Source organism: Oncorhynchus kisutch, linkage group LG8 (assembly GCF_002021735.2).
Source record: "Oncorhynchus kisutch isolate 150728-3 linkage group LG8, Okis_V2, whole genome shotgun sequence".
Taxonomy (NCBI): domain Eukaryota; kingdom Metazoa; phylum Chordata; class Actinopteri; order Salmoniformes; family Salmonidae; genus Oncorhynchus; species Oncorhynchus kisutch.
The window spans coordinates 72,010,069-72,030,385 of NC_034181.2; the positions used below are offsets into that span (position 1 = coordinate 72,010,069).

General features: G+C 42.9%; 1 protein-coding gene and 3 non-coding genes across 4 annotated transcripts; all 4 read left to right on the forward strand.

The window, feature by feature from the left end:
* The first annotated feature begins 9,427 nt into the window (after positions 1 to 9,427).
* LOC109888438 (40S ribosomal protein S13-like) lies at positions 9,428 to 13,992 on the forward strand. Its single transcript, XM_020479625.2, has 6 exons — positions 9,428 to 9,841; positions 10,976 to 11,024; positions 11,299 to 11,377; positions 11,802 to 11,971; positions 13,376 to 13,476; positions 13,925 to 13,992. Exons 1-6 carry the CDS (start codon positions 9,819 to 9,821, stop codon positions 13,956 to 13,958), a joined length of 456 nt encoding a protein of 151 aa, XP_020335214.1. The 5' UTR covers positions 9,428 to 9,818; the 3' UTR covers positions 13,959 to 13,992.
* On the forward strand, positions 11,456 to 11,587 carry LOC116374902 (small nucleolar RNA SNORA68). Its single transcript, XR_004210927.1, has one exon. It is a non-coding gene; the product is annotated as a small nucleolar RNA SNORA68 (small nucleolar RNA).
* Positions 13,057 to 13,279, forward strand: LOC116374894 (small nucleolar RNA SNORA73 family). The gene has a single exon (XR_004210920.1). It is a non-coding gene; the product is annotated as a small nucleolar RNA SNORA73 family (small nucleolar RNA).
* LOC116374909 (small nucleolar RNA SNORA19) lies at positions 13,577 to 13,704 on the forward strand. The gene has a single exon (XR_004210934.1). It is a non-coding gene; the product is annotated as a small nucleolar RNA SNORA19 (small nucleolar RNA).
* Positions 13,993 to 20,317: the final 6,325 nt, after the last annotated feature.

A 20,317-nucleotide genomic window follows, 5' to 3' on the forward strand; every position in this document is an offset into this window, starting at 1 on the left:
ACGCTCAAGTGTTTTAGTACTATATCTCTTGACACAATGATGAAAATAAACATGGCCTCTAAACCTTCAAGCTGCATACTGGACCCTATTCCAACTAAACTACTGAAAGAGCTGCTTCCTGTGCTTGGCCCTCCTATGTTGAACATAAAACGGCTCTCTATCCACTGGATGTGTACCAAACTCACTAAAAGTGGCAGTAATAAAGCCTCTCTTGAAAAAGCCAAACCTTGACCCAGAAAATATAAAAAACTATCGGCCTATATCGAATCTTCCATTCCTCTCAAAACTTTTAGAGAAGGCTGTTGCGCAGCAACTCACTGCCTTCCTGAAGACAAACAATGTATACGAAATGCTTCAGTCTGGTTTTAGACCCCATCATAGCACTGAGACGGCACTTGTGAAGGTGGTAAATTACATTTTAATGGCATCGGACCGAGGCTCTGCATCTGTCCTCGTGCTCCTAGACCTTAGTGCTGCTTTTGATACCATCGATCACCACATTCTTTTGGAGAGATTGGAAACCCAAATTTGTCTACACGGACATGTTCTGGCCTGGTTTAGATCTTATCTGTCGGAAAGATATCAGTTTGTCTCTGTGAATGGTTTGTCCTCTGACAAATCAATTGTAAATTTCGGTGTTCCTCAAGGTTCCGTTTTAGGACCACTATTGTTTTCAATATATATTTTACCTCTTGGGGATGTTATTCGAAAACATAATGTAAACTTTCACTGCTAAGCGGATGACACACAGCTGTACATTTCAATGAAACATGGTGAAGCCCCAAAATTGCCCTCGCTAGAAGCATGTGTTTCAGACATAAGGAAGTGGATGGCTGCAAACATTCTACTATTAAACTCGGACAAAACAGAGATGCTTGTTCTAGGTCCCAAGAAACAAAGAGATCTTCTGTTGAATCTGACAATTAATCTTAATGGTTGTACAGTCGTCTCAAATAAAACTGTGAAGGACCTCGGCGTTACTCTGGACCCTGATCTCTCTTTTGAAGAACATATCAAGACCATTTCGAGGACAGCTTTTTTCCATCTACGTAACATTGCAAAAATCAGAAACTTTCTGTCCAAAAATGATGCAGAAAAATTAATCCATGCTTTTGTCACTTCTAGGTTAGACTACTGCAATGCTCTATTTTCCGGCTACCCGGATAAAGCACTAAATAAACTTCAGTTAGTGCTAAATACGGCTGCTAGAATCCTGACTAGAACCAAGAAATTTGATCATATTACTCCAGTGCTAGCCTCTCTACACTGGCTTCCTGTCAAAGCAAGGGCTGATTTCAAGGTTTTACTGCTAACCTACAAAGCATTACATGGGCTTGCTCCTACCTATCTCTCTGATTTGGTCCTGCCGTACATACCTACACGTACGCTACGGTCACAAGACGCAGGCCTCCTAATTGTCCCTAGAATTTCTAAGCAAACAGCTGGAGGCAGGGCTTTCTCCTATAGAGCTCAATTTTTATGGAACGGTCTGCCTACCCATGTCAGAGACGCAAACTCGGTCTCAACCTTTAAGTCTTTACTGAAGACTCATCTCTTCAGTGGGTCATATGATTGAGTGTAGTCTGGCCCAGGAGTGGGAAGGTGAACGGAAAGGCTCTGGAGCAACGAACCGCCCTTGCTGTCTCTGCCTGGCCGGTTCCCCTCTTTCCACTGGGATTCTCTGCCTCTAACCCTATTACAGGGGCTGAGTCACTGGCTTGCTGGGGCTCTCTCATGCCATCCCTGGAGGGGGTGCGTCACCTGAGTGGATTGATTCACTGTTGTGGTCATCCTGTCTGGGTTGGCGCCCCCCCCTTGGGTTGTGCCGTGGCGGAGATCTTTGTGGGCTATACTCAGCCTTGTCTCAGGATGGTAAGTTGGTGGTTGAAGATATCCCTCTAGTGGTGTGGGGGCTGTGCTTTGGCAAAGTGGGTGGGGTTATATCCTTCCTGTTTGGCCCTGTCCGGGGGTGTCCTCGGATGGGGCCACAGTGTCTCCTGACCCCTCCTGTCTCAGCCTCCAGTATTTATGCTGCAGTAGTTTATGTGTCGGGGGGCTGGGGTCAGTTTGTTATATCTGCAGTACTTCTCCTGTCCTATTCGGTGTCCTGTGTGAATCTAAGTGTGCGTTCTCTAATTCTCTCCTTCTCGCTTTCTTTCTCTCTCTCGGAGGACCTGAGCCCTAGGACCATGCCCCAGGACTACCTGACATGATGACTCCTTGCTGTCCCCAGTCCACCTGGCCATGCTGCTGTTCCAGTTTCAACTGACCTGAGCCCTAGGACCATGCCCCAGGACTACCTGACATGATGACTCCTTGCTGTCCCCAGTCCACCTGGCCATGCTGCTGCTCCAGTTTCAACTTCCACCTGACTGTGCTGCTGCTCCAGTTTCAACTGTTCTGCCTTATTATTATTCGACCATGCTGGTCATTTATGAACATTTGAACATCTTGGCCATGTTCTGTTATAATCTCCACCCGGCACAGCCAGAAGAGGACTGGCCACCCCACATAGCCTGGTTCCTCTCTAGGTTTCTTCCTAGGTATTGGCCTTTCTAGGGAGTTTTTCCTAGCCACCGTGCTTCTACACCTGCATTGCTTGCTGTTTGGGGTTTTAGGCTGGGTTTCTGTACAGCACTTTGAGATATCAGCTGATGTACGAAGGGCTATATAAATACATTTGATTTGATTTGATTGACAAGATCATTAACAGAGACACAGAAATAAGATTATTTGTGTAAAATAGCAACAGCACCACCGTTGCCCTTCCTATCAGTCATAAACACATTGTAACCATCCATATCAACCTCAGAGTCCAGGGTTTTATCAGTTAACCAGGTTTCAGAACAAATAAAAAATATCAGGCTCTGCCTGAGAGAACCAGATCTTGACATGATCCATTTTAGGTAATAAACTACGATTGTTAAGATGTAAAAATGTTAAACCTTTTCTGCATTTAAAATCACATGGAGTTTCAATACAAGTCGGATTATTTTGAGATTTCAGAACAACAGGAGACTCAAAGATTGGATTATACCTATTAGGAAAAGAAAACAAAGTAGAAATAGCAATTCCGGGCCTCCCGGGTGGCGCAGTGGTTAAGGGCGCTGTACTGCAGCGCCAGCTGTGCCACCAGAGACCCTGGGTTCGCGCCCAGGCTCTGTTGTAACAGGCCGCGACCGGGAGGTCCGTGGGGCGACGCACAATTGGCATAGCGTCGCCCGGGTTAGGGAGGGTTTGGCCGGTAGGGATATCCTTGTCTCATCGCACACCAGCGACTCCTGTGGCGGACCGGGCACAGTGCACGCTAACCAAGGTTGCCAGGTGCATGGTGTTTCCTCCGACACATTGGTGCAGCTGGCTTCCGGGTTGGATGCGCACTGTGTTAATAAGCAGTGTGGCTTGGTTGGGTTGTGTATCGGAGGACGCATGACTTTCAACCTTCGTCTCTCCCAAGCCAGTACGGGAGTTGTAGCGATGAGACAAGATAATAGCTACTAACAATTGGATACCACGAAATTGGGGAGAAAAAGGGGGTAAAAAAAAAGAAAAAAAAATGAAATAGCAATTCCATTTCTCTGCTTAGCACCGTTAGGCATGTCACCACTATCAGATACAACATGTGGAACTCTCACAGTGACCAAAGAGGAGATGGTAAAATCTGACTTACATGTAATGCTAATATTGTCCTCACATCAATTTAGTTGACCAAGACCCTTCCCAATGTTTGATGACAACAGCCGGGAGCCATTTTCACCTAGGTGAATTCCATCTTCCACAAAGTAGCCAGGCTTAGTCAAAATTGTCGACGAAGGACATGCCCAAGTCCTTGGTCAGACGCATTAACTACTGGTGGCGAGACCAAAGATGGCTAAAACACTCAGTCCTGCAACGATAAGGAGATGTAATTGGGCCCGAGACAATTATATGTTCTGCTAATTAATGAGCATTCCCCAAGAGCTTTAAGAAATTGTCTTTTAACTTTACAGATTTCACACGTATAATATCATTAGACCCAATATACAACACAACTGTTTTCAGAGCAGGAATCTGTTTCTTGATGGTGGGCATGACTTCTAATAACTTCAATACCCTAGCTCCAGGAAAACAAAGTGTACGGGTATTTCAGACTTCCACCAATCCAACCATGGAGCTTCCCATAATAATGGTTGATGGCTGTTGCCCATTTCGAGCCGGAGCCCTCAGCCCAACCATAGCCCCACCAGGTGCTCCGTTAACTCGCCTCGCACAAATTACAGAATTAGAATGAGTCATTAGAATTAGAATCCTTCTATTTCTAGGTTTATGACATCATCTTCATCTTTATGAGGGCAGATGTTGTGGATCAAGATTAGCCATCAGTCAACTTCAAATTAATATATAGCTGCAAGCAGCTGGGGTTCAAGCTTTGGCCACATAGTGCCACCATCATGGCAAATTGGAAAGATTGCCAAATTCAATGATTACCAGTGTTGTATTACAGTGAAATTTAGATTAGTGAATGTTGTGATATTTCTTTTGTTGCAATTATTTTCAGAGCAAGAGGGATTTGGAGCAATAATAATGTTTTTTGCTTGAGTGATCAATGGATTGATCTATATTTAGAAAAAATAAGCTTCTGTTGATGACAGCAGCCGGGAGCCATTTTCACCTAGGTGAATAAACTGTCATGGATCAAAGTCCATCTCGTTCATCAATGGTCCCTCCAATAGAGGAAATGTCTTGAGTGGTTCAGGAGGTCAGCAAACTCACTGGGATCTCCATGAGCCAGATCATGGCATCCAGAACCTCCTTGGGAATGCCGCTGACTTCTGTTTCCCAACTCCTTCCATCCGTGACATCCTTGCATTCACCAATGCCACCTCTTCCTAGAGCCGCTTGGGGCTCCAAGGAACATGACTCTAATGAGAGAAGCATTACTAGCCATTTGTCCTCACAGTATGTGGATAAGTCATGGCCTTTTGGAATCTACCCACGCTGTGTGGAACTGATCCGACAAGAAGGAATGCCTCCGCTGGAGAAGTATCCCTCTCCCACCGTGCCAAGGAAGAGATCGAACAGTCGGGCAATGTCTTCCCTGTCGCTGAGGTCAGGGTGCAGACCCTGACCAGTATCCATGAGGAAGAGGAGACTAAGGTGGTCCACCTGATCAGCCAGGCCATGCATGAGGAGACTCCCATGGAAATAATGGCTGAGGTGAAAAAAGTGGCTAGTAAAGACTCCTCCAAGAAGAAGGCCTCCTTCTGGAGAAGACTGAGATGTCTGAGATGTCTGTTGCCTGGGGAAGAAGAAGGCTGTTACTACAAAAAAGACGAAGGTGGAAGAGCATGAGCAGGTAAAATGGTCACTCTACACAATCAAAGTCACAAAGGTTAAAATTTGTCTTAATTCTCTCTTGTAAATTGTATGTTTTCTATTCCCTTTACAGGACGATTCTGAAGATGCTATTTTCCCTACTGGGATTTCTTTAAAATGCTCAGGAAATGATTGATGTCCTAAAACAGAACATTTTAATAAAATCGAAATATTTTACATGTCAGCATCTGTACTCCCTGTTCACCCACGACTGTGTGGCCACGCACGCCTCCAACTCAATCATCAAGTTTGCGGACGACACAACAGTGTTAGGCTTGATTACCAACAACGACGAGACGGCCTACAGGGAGGAGGTGAGGGCCCTCGGAGTGTGGTGTCAGGAAAATAACCTCACATTCAACGTCAACAAAACTAAGGAGATGATTGTGGACTTCAGGAAACAGCAGAGGGAACACCCCCCTATCCACATCGATGGAACAGTAGTGGAGAGGGTAGTAAGTTTTAAGTTCCTCGGCGTACACATCACAGACAAACTGAATTGGTCCACTCACACAGACAGCATCGTGAAGAAGTCGCAGCAGCGCCTCTTCAACCTCAGGAGGCTGAAGAAATTTGGCTTGTCACCAAAAGCACTCACAAACTTCTACAGATGCACAATCGAGAGCATCCTGTCGGGCTGTATCACCGCCTGGTACGGCAACTTCTCCACCCACAACCGTAAGGCTCTCCAGAGGGTAGTGAGGTCTGCACAACGCATCACCGGGGGCAAACTACCTGCCCTCCAGGACACCTACACCACCCGATGTCACAGGAAGGCCATAAAGATCATCAAGGACAACAACCACCCGAGCCACTGCCTGTTCACCCCGCTATCATCCAGAAGGCAAGGTCAGTACAGGTGCATCAAAGCTGGGACCGAGAGACTGAAAAACAGTTTCTATCTCAAGGCCATCAGACTGTTAAACAGCCACCACTAACATTGAGTGGCTGCTGCCAACACACTGACTCAACTCCAGCCACTTTAATAATGGGAATTGATGGGAAATGATGTAAAATATATCACTAGCCACTTTAAACAATGCTACCTAATATAATGTTTACATACCCTACATTATTCATCTCATATGTATATGTATATACTGTACTCTATATCATCTACTGCATCTTTATGTAATACATGTATCACTAGCCACTTTAACTATGCCACTTTGTTTACATACTCATCTCATATGTATATACTGCACTCAATACCATCTACTGTATCTTGCCTATGCCGCTCTGTACCATCACTCATTCATATATCTTTATGTACATATTCTTTATCCCCTTACACTTGTGTCCATAAGGTAGTAGTTTTGGAATTGTTAGCTAGATTACTTGTTGGTTATTACTGCATTGTCGGAACTAGAAGCACAAGCATTTCGCTACACTCGCATTAACCACTGCTAACCATGTGTATGTGACAAATAACATTTGATTTGATTCGATTTTTATTTCACATGTATGATATGTTTAGGGTTTTCCTTACATTATGCTTCAAATTAGTCAGAAGATTAGGTCAGTCCATGGTCAAGTGTCAGACTATAACTGGTTCAATGATATGGAAAGTAGCAAAAAACATAGATTACAAGCTTTACTAACTATTACAATAGTCTTCATTTTATAGGGACTACCGCTGGGGTAGTTTACTTGAAAACCAAACATGTCACATTAACAACCACAGAATAAAAAATAAACACACACACACACAATTTTAATTTAATTTAACTAGGCAAGTCAGTTAAAAGTGTAGCCAGGTGGTAAAAGCTCATAGCTGTATTAATTTATATTCACTAGATGGCACTGTCCCTTTAAGAGATCCATAAATAGTGTGCAAGCATTATGTGATTGCTCATGCGCAGTGTGTAAGAGTGAGAGCATGCAATTATACTGGAGAGCTGTTGAAATCCATTGTGGGTCCAAGGTTAGCTTCTTGCTAGCTGAATACCAGTGCTCTCAGAACCATGTTGTGGTTGATGATAACATTATTTAAAGCTACTGTATGGGTGAGATGAGGATCTACTGTTCCATGTGAGGTTAGGGTATCATATGGACAGTGTGCTAAAAGCAGAGCCACTACCGTTTATGCATTTCACTTTGTACTTATTGTACTCAGATTGTTTTTATGCACTTAACTAACATATTTATTTCACTTGATTGTGGTATGGACTGAACTTTACTTTATGGTGACTTCACCTTGCAGTGATATCCCTTCTACATTATCCTATTTTAAATGTAAGCTTCGACAGAACAAACAACCCCTAATTAGTTTGTGTCCTGTGCTGGGTTTACTTTCGCCAGGCTACATAAGAACATATTCTTATTTGTTCTTATAGTGACGGCCTACCAAAAGGCAAAAGGCCTACTGCGGGGACGGGGCTGGGATTAAAAATATAGGACAAAACACACATCATGACAAGAGAGAAACCACAACACTACATAAAGAGAGACCTAAAGACAACAATATAGTATGGCAGCAACACATGACAACACAGCATGATAGCAACACAACATGGTTGCAGCACAAAATGTGGTACAAACATTATTGGGCACAGACAACAACACAAAGGCAATATTATAGAGATAACAATACATCATGTGAACCAGCCACAACTGTCAGTAAGAGTGTCCATGATTGAGTCTTTGAATGAAGAGATGGCGATAAAACCGTCCAGTTTGAGTGTTTTTTGCAGCTTGTTCCAGTCGCAAGCTGCAGTGAACTGAAAAGAGGAGTGACCTAGGAATGTGTGTGCTTTGGGGACCTTTAACAGAATGTGACTGGCAGAATGGGTGTTGTATGTGGAGGATGATGGCTGTAGTAGGTATCTCAGATGGGAGGAGTGAGGCCTAAGAGGGCTTTATAAATAAGCATCAATCAGAGGGTCTTGCGACAGGTATACAGAGATGACCAGTTTACAGAAGAGTATAGAGTGCAGTAATGTGTCCTATAAGGAACATTGTTGGCAAATCTGATGGCCGAATGGTAAAGAACATCTAGCCGCTCGAGAGGGTCTTTACCTGCCGATCTATAAATTACATCTCCGTAATCTAGCATGGGTTGGATGGTCTTCTGAATCAGGGTTAGTTTGGCAGCTGTGGTGAAAGAGGAGCGATTATGATTGAGGAAACCAAGTCTAGATTTAACCTTAGCCTGCAGCTTTGATATGTGCTGAGAGAAGGACAGTGTACCGTCTAGCCATACTCCCAAGTACTTATATGAGGTGACAACCTCAAGCTCTAAACCCTCAGAGGTAGTAATCACAAAAGTGGAGAGAGGGGCATTCTTCTTACCAAACCACATGACCTTAGTTTTAGAGGTGTTCAGAATAAGGTTCAGGGCAGAGAAAGCTTGTTAGACGCTAAGAAAGCGTTGTTGTAGAGTGTTTAACACAACATCCGGAGAGGGGCCAGCTGAGTATAAGACTGTATCATCTGCATATAAATGGATTAGAAAGCTTCCTACTGCCTGAGCTATGTTGTGGATGTAAATTGAGAAGAGCGTGAGGCCTAGGATTGAGCCTTTGGGGTACTACCTTGGTGACAGGCAGTGGCTGATACAGCAAATGTTCTGACTTTATACACTGCACTATTTGAGAGTGGTAGTTAGCAAACCAGGCCAAAGTCTCATCAGAGACACCAATCCTACTTAGCCGGCCCACAAGAATGGAATGGTCTACTGTATCAAAAGATTTGGCCAAGTCAGTAAAAATCGCAGCAGAACATTGCTTAGAATCAATGGCAATGGTGACATCATTTTGGACCTTTAAGGTTGCAGTGACACATCCATAACCTGAGAGAAACCAGATTGCATAGCAGAGAAAATACTATAGACATCAACAAAGTCAGTCAGTTGATTATGACAAGTTTTTCCTAAATTTTTGATAAACAGGGCAAAATAAAATTGGCCTATAACAGAGAGGATCAGATTGATCTCCCCCTTTAAATAAAGGATGCACCGTGGCTGCCTTCCACGCAATGGGAAACTCCCCAGAGAGAAGATACATGTTAAAAAGGTCAGCTGATAGGCTTGGCAATGATAGAAAGGATCTAAACCAGGACTGCCCAACCTTCTTCCTGGAGATCTATAGTCTTGTAGGTTTTCGTCCAACCCAAATGTAGCGTATCTGATTCAGCTAGTTAAGGTCTTGTTGAAGGGTAATTAAAATAATAAGGTGTGTTTTAGGGTAGGACTGAAAACCCACAAGATGGAAGATCTCCAGGAAGAGGGTTGGGCAGCTCTGATTTAAACCATCTGATGCTATTTTACGTTTCATAACAAAAAAGTAATCCATGCCGTGGTCGATATGAAACACAATTTAAATGAGTCCTACCATAGATAGACTGTAAAAAGATCACACATACAATAAATAATCTTTCTTCAGGACACGTCACTTCCGATTCAAAGTTTTACTTCCGAAAAGCCGCACATTTTCTCCCTCTTTCTTTTCGCTTAGAACGCCATCATGGGTCGCATGCACGCTCCTGGGTAAGCATGTGTTTCATTCGGAAATAATAAGAATATTGTTTTTTGTTATCAGTAGCTGGACCTTTTTAACATTACCTCGTCAGCTCCAACATATTTTTTTGGTGGATGCATTTGTTTAAATGTCCACTATAATGATTTATAGCTAGTTAACAACTAGCGTTATGCCGCAACCAACAGTGACATGATGGCCGCGCACACACTCCTGCCATGAAAGCCGACTGCTTAGTCATTAAAATAATTATATGGGTTTTTAGTCGCATATGCGCGTACATTGCAACAGTAACAATGCATCCCCTCGATCAAGTTTGTATTTAGTCTTCCATGAATCGGTCTAAACCAGAACATTATTTGCCCATTCCAGTGCTAATGTTAGCGTAGTGTTGGCTAGTTAGTCATAGCTTCTACCTAATGCTAGGTAGGTACACTACATGACAAAGTATGTGGACACTTGGTCGTAACAAAATCATCTCATAACAAAATCATGGTCATTAATGTGAAGTTGGTCCCCCTCTTTGCTATAACAGCATACTCTTCTGGAAAGGCTTTCCACTAAATGTCGGAACATTGCTGCGGTGACTTGCTTTCATTCAGCCACAAGAGCATTAGTGAGGTCAGGTACTGATGTTGGACTATTAGTCCTGGCTCGCAGTCGGCGTTCCAATTCATCCCAAAGGTGTTCGATGGAGTTGCGGTCAGGTCTCTGTGCAGGCAAGCCAGTCAATTTCTTCGACACAAGGCAGCATTGTCATGCTGTAACAGTGAAGGGCCTTCCCAAACTGTTTCACATTTTTGTAATTTATTAACCCCATTTTTAAACTAGTCAGTTTAGAACAAATTGTTGTTTGGCCTACACGGCCAAACCCAGACGCTGGGCCAATTGTGCGCTGCCTTATGGGACTCTCAATCACGGCCAGTTGTGATACAGCCACAATGCTGTAGCATTAAGAGTTCCAGTGAAGGGAAATAAGGGGCCTAGCTATAACCAGAGACCATTATTCTTCCTCCTCCTGCACAATGCATTTGGACAGGTAGCAGTCCCCAGGCATCTGCCAAACCCAGATCTCAAGTCCAGACATGGCTATTTGTCATGATTTAAATAGCTACTGACTTAGAGCTACTTTCCTTCTGTTTCAGCAAGGGCCTGTCCCAGTCTGCACTTCCCTACAGGCGCAGTGTGCCCACCGTAAGTATGTAGTTGGTCATTAAACTTTTAGATGGTCAGCTGGCATCTTGCTATCTGTTTGTAAGATATGTTAATGAATCTGGTCAACCTAGTAATATAACTACATGATTTGCCATTATATCATCATTGATACAACACTGGAATGCACATGTCATATTGCAGAGTCTTAAGCTAAATACCAAACTTAAACTACAAATGATCACTCCTGTGAATAGAAGGCTCAGTGGACAAAGGGGACATCATCAGTCTCAACCTCTGAAATGTTGTTCTACAGTGGCTGAAGGTTACATCTGATGACGTTAAAGAGCAGATCTTCAAGCTCGCCAAGAAGGGTCTTTCTCCCTCTCAGATTGGTAAGTACCTTGTTAATTTGTATGCTGTCCAGCGCTTTCCATAAGATTTCCACATTATGAACTGACAAGACAATGACTTATGCACCCTAACCCAAAGGCCATATCAAATGAATGGTATGATTTTGTCAGGTGTGCTAAAATCAACATGTACCTTGTCGCCTTTCCCTGAAGCTGCTGTGCCATTGAAAGTGAATTCAAGGTTCAACATTATCATTCCAGATTATTTACCCAGTCTTAGTCCTATGCATATTGTTACTCACATTATTTTCCTCTCCATCTGTTTAGAACAAAAATAGTATTCTGTATTTTTCTACAACCAAATCATTTAGGGTTTGGCTGACCCCTACACAAAGTACAAACCACAGAGGGGAAGCTACCAGGAGATGTAAGTTAGAAAAGGCTGATACTACTGTTCTCTCTCCAGGTGTGATCCTTAGGGACTCTCATGGTGTTGCCCAGGTGCGCTTCGTCACTGGAAACAAGATCCTGAGGATCCTCAAGTCCAAGGGCCTGGCCCCTGACCTGCCTGAGGATCTGTACCACCTCATCAAGAAGGCTGTTGCTATAAGGAAGCATCTGGAGAGGAACAGAAAGGTAACGCCTCTAGATGTTTGTCTCCAGTTAACTTCCAGGGAGGGAAGAGGCTTAACTTCTTATGATATAGGGGACAGTCGCGTCCCACTTGGGCAAAAAACTTTCATTAAATCACATGTAAGATACTCAATTAAAGCTACACTCGTTGTGAATCCAGCCAACATGTCAGATTTAAAAAAGGCTTTTTGATGAAAGCATACAAAGCTATTATCTGATAGCCCAATAGTAAACCAAGAGGGTAGCATATTTCAACCCTGTAGGCGCTACACAAAACGCAGAAATTAAAAATAAAACATGCATTACCTTTGACGAGCTTCTTTTGTTGGCACTCCAATATGTCCCATAAACATCACAATTGGTCCTTTTGTTCGATTAATTCCGTCCATATATATCCAAATGTCCATTTATTTGACACGTTTGATCCAGAAAAAAACAGCTTACAAAAAACGCAACGTCACTACAAAATATTTCAAAAGTTGCCTAAACTCTGCCAAAATATTTCAAACTACTTTTGTAATACAACTTTAGGTATTTTTAAATGTTAATAATCGATCAAATTGTAGATGGGTCTATCTGTGTTCAATACAGGAAGACCATGCTACTTTTCACGTCTTGCGCACTCTCAACAGTGTTACCCAGTTCCTAGATGGCCTACTTCTTCATTGCACAAATTAATAACCTCAACCAAATTCCAAAGACTAGTGACATCCAGTGGAAGCAGTAGGAACTGATAACAGGTTCCTAAGAATTATAATTTGCCAATGAGAACTCTGTGAACAGACAGACCAAGAAAAATAATCTGAACGGTTAGTCCTCGGGGTTTTGCCTCCTACATAAGTTCTGTTACACTCAGACATGATTCAAACAGTTAGAAACTTGTGTTTTCTATCCAAATCCACTAATATGCATATCCTATATTCCTGGCATGAGTAGCAGGAAGTTGAAACTGGGCACGCTATTTATCCAAAAGTAAAAATGCTGCCCCCTATACCTTAAGAAGTTAAATCACCAGCATCTCAAGCAAAACTTAATGTTTGAAAATCCAACTAAATTGTGCCTTGCTGTAAAAATGTATTGCTTGATGTTCAATGTGGATAGCCGGTGAGGTTGCTCTTGCATGGCTCTGTCCAAGTGGCTTATGGGAGCGTAGCACTGTACAGTGCCATGATGTACAGTCCCGTTCCACAACATTGTACAGCAAGCCTGTTCCCAGCCTTTGGGCTGGTGGGGACGGCGTCCTGCATATTCCTACGTCTTCCCAGAGCCCCTGGGCCATGACTGGGGAGGCAAACCATGTAGTGCACAAGTTAACTGAATTGTAATACCTGCATTTGCCATTGACCGATTTTAGATTTTTGACTATGTCGAAGGGCTGTTTAACTATAGCTTCTTTTTTTCTTTCAGGACAAGGATGCCAAGTTCCGTCTGATTCTCACTGAAAGCAGAATCCACAGATTGGCCCGTTACTACAAGACCAAGAGAGTTCTCGCTCCCAACTGGAAGTAGTACGTAGTACCTCTTCACTGCTTTATTGACTTTTGGGAGAGCAAGCCAGCATGAAGGCATAGTACCTACTATATTTACATTTTCAGTTTGTTCACTAAATGGCACACTTCATTGTCTTGTTCTTCCCTTCTAAGAGCTGAGATATTTCTTATGTGCTAGATAAACCTTGGAGGTAAATTAGCAGAGTGGCTGTTCTGTGCCAACCTGCCAGTCCCCTTCATACATCTCCCTGCCACTCAGTGGTTCTACTTAATTCTTACCAATTGCCATAGGCATTACCTAAACTGGATAATTAGCTGTCTCGAACAGGCTGAGAATATATACTAACAAATGTTCACTGGTTGATCGTCAACCATACAACTGCTTCTATTTTTAGAATTGGTGCTCAACTTTTTAGTTGATTACAGAACTTTACATTACTAATTCCTTTTCCCTCTTGATCCACAGCGAATCCTCTACTGCTTCTGCTCTGGTGGCATAAGTCATTTTCACAAATAAAGATCCATTTGGAAGGATCTTGTCTGCTGTGTTTTTGTTTTAGAGGTGGAGTTCTATAAAGGGTGGCGATAGTACTTATAGTGAAAAATATAAACCTCAAGTGTTGGTTTCTTGATTCATGAGCTGAAATAGAAGATCTCAGAAATGTTCAATAGGCACAAAATGCTTATTTCTCAATTTCATTTGCAAGACAATCCATCCACCTGAAAGGTGTGACCTATCAAGAAGCTGATTAAACACGATTGCACAGGTGCACCTTGTGCTGGGGACAGAATGACCCAATAAATGTGCAGTTTTGTCAGTACAATGCTACAGATGTCTCAACTTGAGGGAGTGTACAACTGGCATGCTTCATGCAGGAATGTTAAATAGAGCTGTTGTGAGAATTTAATGTTAATTTCTCTAACATGGTTTGGCAGTACAACCAACTGGCCTCACAACCTCAGGCCACATGTAAGCACACAAGCCCAGGAATTCGACATCTGGCTGCATAACATGTGGTATTGTCTGGGGCGGGTGCTGATGAGTATTTCTGTCTGTACTAAAACCCTTGTGGGTAGAAACTAATTCTGATTGGCTAGATTTGGCGCCCAAGTGGGTGGGCCCATGGCCATGTCTCAACCTGGGCATGTGAAATTCATAGATTAGGGCCTAATGAATTTATTTCAATTGACTTATTACATAAGCGCATCCTCTGTAATATATTTTAAATTGTTACAATTATATTTTTGTGTGGTTAGAAAATTCCCAGGAGAAAGTAAAATGCCTTATTGCATAAATGGCTAACTAATTGTATTGTTTTAATTGAATAAACCTTTCCTTAGTATTTCAAAGTAATTTGAATTGTATCAACACTTAAGCATAGAATCATTGTTACCTTATTAAATGTGGTCTATATAATTGGATGGAGAGGCTCTGGTTCCTAGGCAACCTGGTGTAAAGAGTGCTGTGCTCTCCAGGCTTCCTCCCAGCTCTGACTCACAGTAAGGAGGGGAGGGGGGGGGGGGAGGGGGATCTAATACTGGGCCTCCACATGCAATCAATGAGGAAACCTTTGTTTGGCATTTAGAGGCTAAATTAATGTATTGATGGAGAAGTGCTACTGTATTGAAGTGTTCAGTCATAATGCACAATTTTACCACACGAGGGCAGCATTTAATTAATTACACTTAACCAAAGGTATGCCTTTAAAGGCTAAATGCCTGAACTTACTCCTTTTGATGGTACATGTTTGTGAGTTCAGCAGGCATGTCTTTGCACAACTGGTGAACTTATCATTGGATGATGGTGCTGATATTAAGTAAAAGTTGCTGATGCACCACGGGCCGCAAAGACTTCTCTTCATCACCAGCTGTCTTATAAGCCCACAATCCTTAAGACTGCTAGGAAGCAGGAGTCTGATTAATGGAGCCTAACCAGTCCTGCTCATTTGGCCCATCTGGGGAGACTGAGTGCAGGACCTGGAAGCTGTACTTTCTCTTCATCCAGATGGAACCATACACCTGCCAGAAGATGATTCACTTCAACACCAACTTTTATTCAATGTCATGAGTCATCTCCCCCTGAAGTATTATTCATATGATTAGACTAGTCTGCTTATGTGACTTCAAAAGCCTGATGGCAGTACTATTTTTTATTTAACTAGGCAAGTCAGTGAAAAACATTCTTATTTACAATGACAGCCTAGGAACAGTGGGTTAACTGCCTTGTCCAAGGCAGAACGACAGATTTTTTACCTTGTCAGCTCAGGAATTCGATCTAGCAACCTTTCGGTTACTAGTCCAACGCTCTAACCACTAGGCTACCTGCCACCCCATATACACTGCTCAAAAAAATAAAGGGAACACTTAACACAATGTAACTCCAAGTCAATCACACTTCTGTGAAATCAAACTGTCCACTTAGGAAGCAACACTGATTGACAATAAATTTCACATGCTGTTGTGCAAATGGAATAGACAACAGGTGGAAATTATAGGCAATTAGCAAGACACCCCCAATAAAGGAGTGGTTCTGCAGGTGATAACCACAGACCACTTCTCAGTTCCTATGCTTCCTGGCTGACGTTTTGGCCACTTTTGAATGCTGGTGCTGCTTTCACTCTAGTGGTAACATGAGACGGAGTCTACAACCCACACAAGTGGTTCAGGTAGTGCAGCTCATCCAGGATGGCACATCAATGCGAGCTGTGGCAAGAAGGTTTACTGTGTCTGTCAGCGTAGTGTCCAGAGCATAGAGGCGCTACCAGGAGACAGGACAGTACATCAGGAGACGTGGAGGAGGGCAACAGCAGGACCGCTACCCCCGCCTTTGTGCAAGGAGGAGTAGGAGGAGCCCTGCAAAATGACCTCCAGCAGGCCACAAATGTGCACGTGTCTGCTCAAACGGTCAGAAACAGACTCCATGAGGGTGGTATGAGGGCCCAACGTCCACAGGTGAGGGTTGTGCTTACAGCCCAACACCGTGCAGGACGTTTGGCATTTGCCAGAGAACACCAAGATTGGCAAATTCGCCACTGGCGCCCTGCGCTCTTCACAGATGAAAGCAGGTTCACACTGAGCACGTGACAGACGTGACAGTCTGGAGACGCCGCGGAGAACGTTCTGCTGCCTACAACATCCTCCAGCATGACCGGTTTGGCGGTGGGTCAGTCATGGTGTGGGGTGGCATTTCTTTGGGGGGCCGCACAGCCCTCCATGTGCTCGCCAGAGGTAGCCTGACTGCCATTAGGTACCGAGATGAGATCCTCAGACCCCTTGTGAGACCATATGCTGGTGCGGTTGGCCCTGGGTTCCTCCTAATGCAAGACAATGCTAGACTTCATGTGGCTGGAGTGTGTCAGCAGTTCCTGCAAGAGGAAGGCATTGATGCTATGGACTGGCCCGCCCGTTCCCCAGGCCTGAATCCAATTGAGCACATCTGGGACATCATGTCTCGCTCCTGCTTTAGTCCAGGTCTGGGAGGAGATCCCTCAGGAGACCATCCGCCACCTCATCAGGAGCATGCCCAGGCGTTGTAGGGAGGTCATACAGGCACATGGAGGCCACACACACTACTGAGCCTCATTTTGACTTGTTTTAAGGACATTACATCAAAGTTGGATCAGCCTGTAGTGTGGTTTTCCACTTTAATTTTGAGTGTGACTCCAAATCCAGACCTCCATGGGTTGATCAATTTGATTTCCATTGATAATTTTTGTGTGATTTTTGTTGTCAGCACATTCAACTATGGAAAGAAAAAAGTATTTAATAAGAATATTTCATTCATTCAGATCTAGGATGTGTTATTTTAGTGTTCCCTTTATTTTTTGAGCAGTGCATATTGAGATGTAATCCACTCATTCTGAATCATGAGGAATACGTGTATTCAAATGGCTATAATAATTCATCTTTAATTTGTCATTAATCATTGTAAATATTTGATAGCCTCTGGTTTAGATATCTGTACATTTTGGCTGTCAGTCATCAAAGAAAACATAAGATCATATTACCAATATGGTCCCTAAAGTTCCTTGAAAGCAGGAGCCTATAAATAGAAGTATTACTAAGGGGTGAGCTGTTCTGTGATCTTTTTTTTCTGGAGATTTATCATGCATTACTGAGGCTAGCTTTATTCTGCTAAAAGAATAACAGGTAATGAAGGTGTCACACATTGATTTTGTATCAGTATATCTTGGTGTATCTGTGTTAGACAGGGGCATGGTTTTAGTGCCTGAGGAGTGAAATGCCATCTTGGTGTGATATATCAGATTGCCTGTAAGATCTTTATTGCATTTGCTGCAGAGCCCCTTCAGCTAGCACTGATTCAGCCGGAGTTGCTGCCTCCTAGGAGAGGACGATAACATTGAGTCACCTTGCTGCATTGTGAGCCTCTGGCAGTGGAGAGGTGGGAATCAGCAGCAGCGCCTATACTGCAGAGCTGCGCAGGACTGTGCATCACTACCGTGTGTGTTAGAGGGAGAGAGAGAATAGTGGAGAAAGGTTGACTGGGGACTGCAGTGTTAAGTCCCCCTCTGCCCCAGGGTTCATGGTTTGGAGTTTTTCTCTGTCTGAAATGCTTTCGGTGAATGCACACCACCCCAGTGTAGACAACAGTGTAGAGTTTCCTAGTTCCGACTAGCATGTGAACACGGTATAACGTCACCACTCAGAGTTCCTGTCACTCATCAGCAACAATAAGTTATTCTTTATGTTCCATTGACATTTACAAAAGTTATTTTCAAATGCTTATTTTTGTGTGTTATACTGATACAATAAAATTAACATTAGCATGATATTTGGCTCACCTAACTTCACCTATTGTTTGCAGAGTCAACAATGAAGACAGATCACCACCACTACGGAAACATGACCTCAATATGCCAGCCTAATTTTCTTCAACTTTTGGCTCAGTTTGTTTTCATTTTAAATTTGATTTAAAATGTATTTAACTAGGCAAGTCAGTTAAGAACAAATTCTTATTTACAATAATGGCCTGGCAAAAGGCCTCCTGTGGGAACGGGGGCTGGGATTAAAGATAAAAATATAGGACAAAACACACATCACGACAAGAGAGACACCACAACACTACATAAAGAGAGATCTAAGACAACAACATAGCATGGCAGCAACACACAACACAGCATGGTAGCAACACAACATGACAACAACATGGTAGCAGCACAAAACATGGCACAAACATTATCGGGCACAGACAACAGCACAAAGGAAAGAAGGTAGAGACAACAATATATCACGCAAAGCAGTGATCATCAAGGCAGGTTTTCAAAAAGAGCTCATTTGATGTATAATATCTGTAGTCAAATGGGTTTGGAGAAGAAGCGTGTTTGATTTCACACCATCATTCCAGAGGAACAGTACATCAAACCAATGGGGGACAGGCCAGCAAAGCCTCCTCCATAGGGATTCAGTATCAAATATTTATATTGCAGTGGGGTGTTTGATGCTTTCTGCTCCCTGGGAGTGTACTCTGGGTTGTTTTAGTCCAGGAAGGAAGGAGATTGATAACCTTTACCTAACAGGAAGCCCACGAGGATATGGAGAGTTATTTATCTTCTTTTAGTCCTTTTAAAAATGTATTGGACCAGGAGACTGTGTTCAGTAAGAACATTTTTAGATAAAACACTGCATTAGTAAAATAAAAAAAGCCTGATGGCAGTACTATTTTTTATTTAACTAGGCAAGTCAGTGAAAAACTCATTCTTATTTACAATGACAGCCTAGGAACTGTGGGTTAACTGCCTTGTTCAGGGCAGAACAACAGATTTTTACCTTGTCAGCTCAGTAATTCGATCTAGCAACCTTTACGGTTACTAGTCCACCGCTCTAACCACTAGGCTACCTGCCACCCCATATATATTGAGATGTAATCCACTCATTCTGAATCATGAGGAATACGTGAATTCAAATGGCTATAGTAAAATAAAGGTTGTCATAAATACATTGGAAAGAGGCCAGACATTATATGTTGTCTTCCTTTTTTGAAGTCCAGTGATACAGCTCTTTTCCCTCTTTACTTATGGAGAAGTAGCCTGCTCTACTCTGTACTGTGACTTTGAGCTTTGCCTCACACACCCCAAGTTGAATTTATGGGCAGCATCAGAAAATTGGGCAGGTCTGTTTGATGCAGTGTAAGCATTATTGTAATGTGTCATGGTTGGGAAGGCTCTCTGTCCTTAAGGCCTGCAGCTGCAGTGAGAGACGTGAAGCTAACAGATCCACAGCTAAACCAGCTTTGTGTGTACATGCCACACACACTATCACACACATTGTCACATACACACACACGCACACAGATTGAGTCGGATTGTAGATGCATCATTAATTCACTTACTGCCATTTAACATATTGTCAGCCATAGCACACAATAAAGCTGGCTATGTATAGCCTTTCTCTGATGACAACAATGGCCTCCTGAGCAGTTGCTTCTTTTTATGTGAACTTGCCTTGCTCTTGAGAGAGGTCCTGCCATGTCAGTGTATTTTTGTTACTGGGAAGTCTCTCACTCAGAGAAACCTGATAGCTGCTGGACCTGGGGTGTGAGGACTGTGAGGACAATGTAAGGCATGGGATAATAGTCCCATTACAGCACAGCCAGATGCATATTTTAGGAAATTTCTGTCCGTATCCAATTTTGACAGTGCAGCTTCAGGCAATATTTACCGTTAAAGAAATACAGATTTACATAGCCTATACCGATGTAGACTTAATTTGATCACTCTTTTGTTGTTGAGAATCTTTCTGTAACCTCTTTCAACATCTATCCAAAATATTAGTCCATAGCCATGGGAAGTAAGGGTGCTGACGAGTCAAAATTATTGCAATTTTAATTCAATAAAAAAAA

Excerpts from the sequence above, each read along its gene's own strand:
- LOC109888438 (XM_020479625.2), top strand. The coding sequence starts at position 9,819 with ATGGGTCGCATGCACGCTCCTGG. Across the intron at positions 11,025-11,298 it reads ACAGGCGCAGTGTGCCCACC|TGGCTGAAGGTTACATCTGA; the intron begins GTAAGTATGTAG and ends GTTGTTCTACAG. Across the intron at positions 11,378-11,801 it reads TCTTTCTCCCTCTCAGATTG|GTGTGATCCTTAGGGACTCT; the intron begins GTAAGTACCTTG and ends TTCTCTCTCCAG.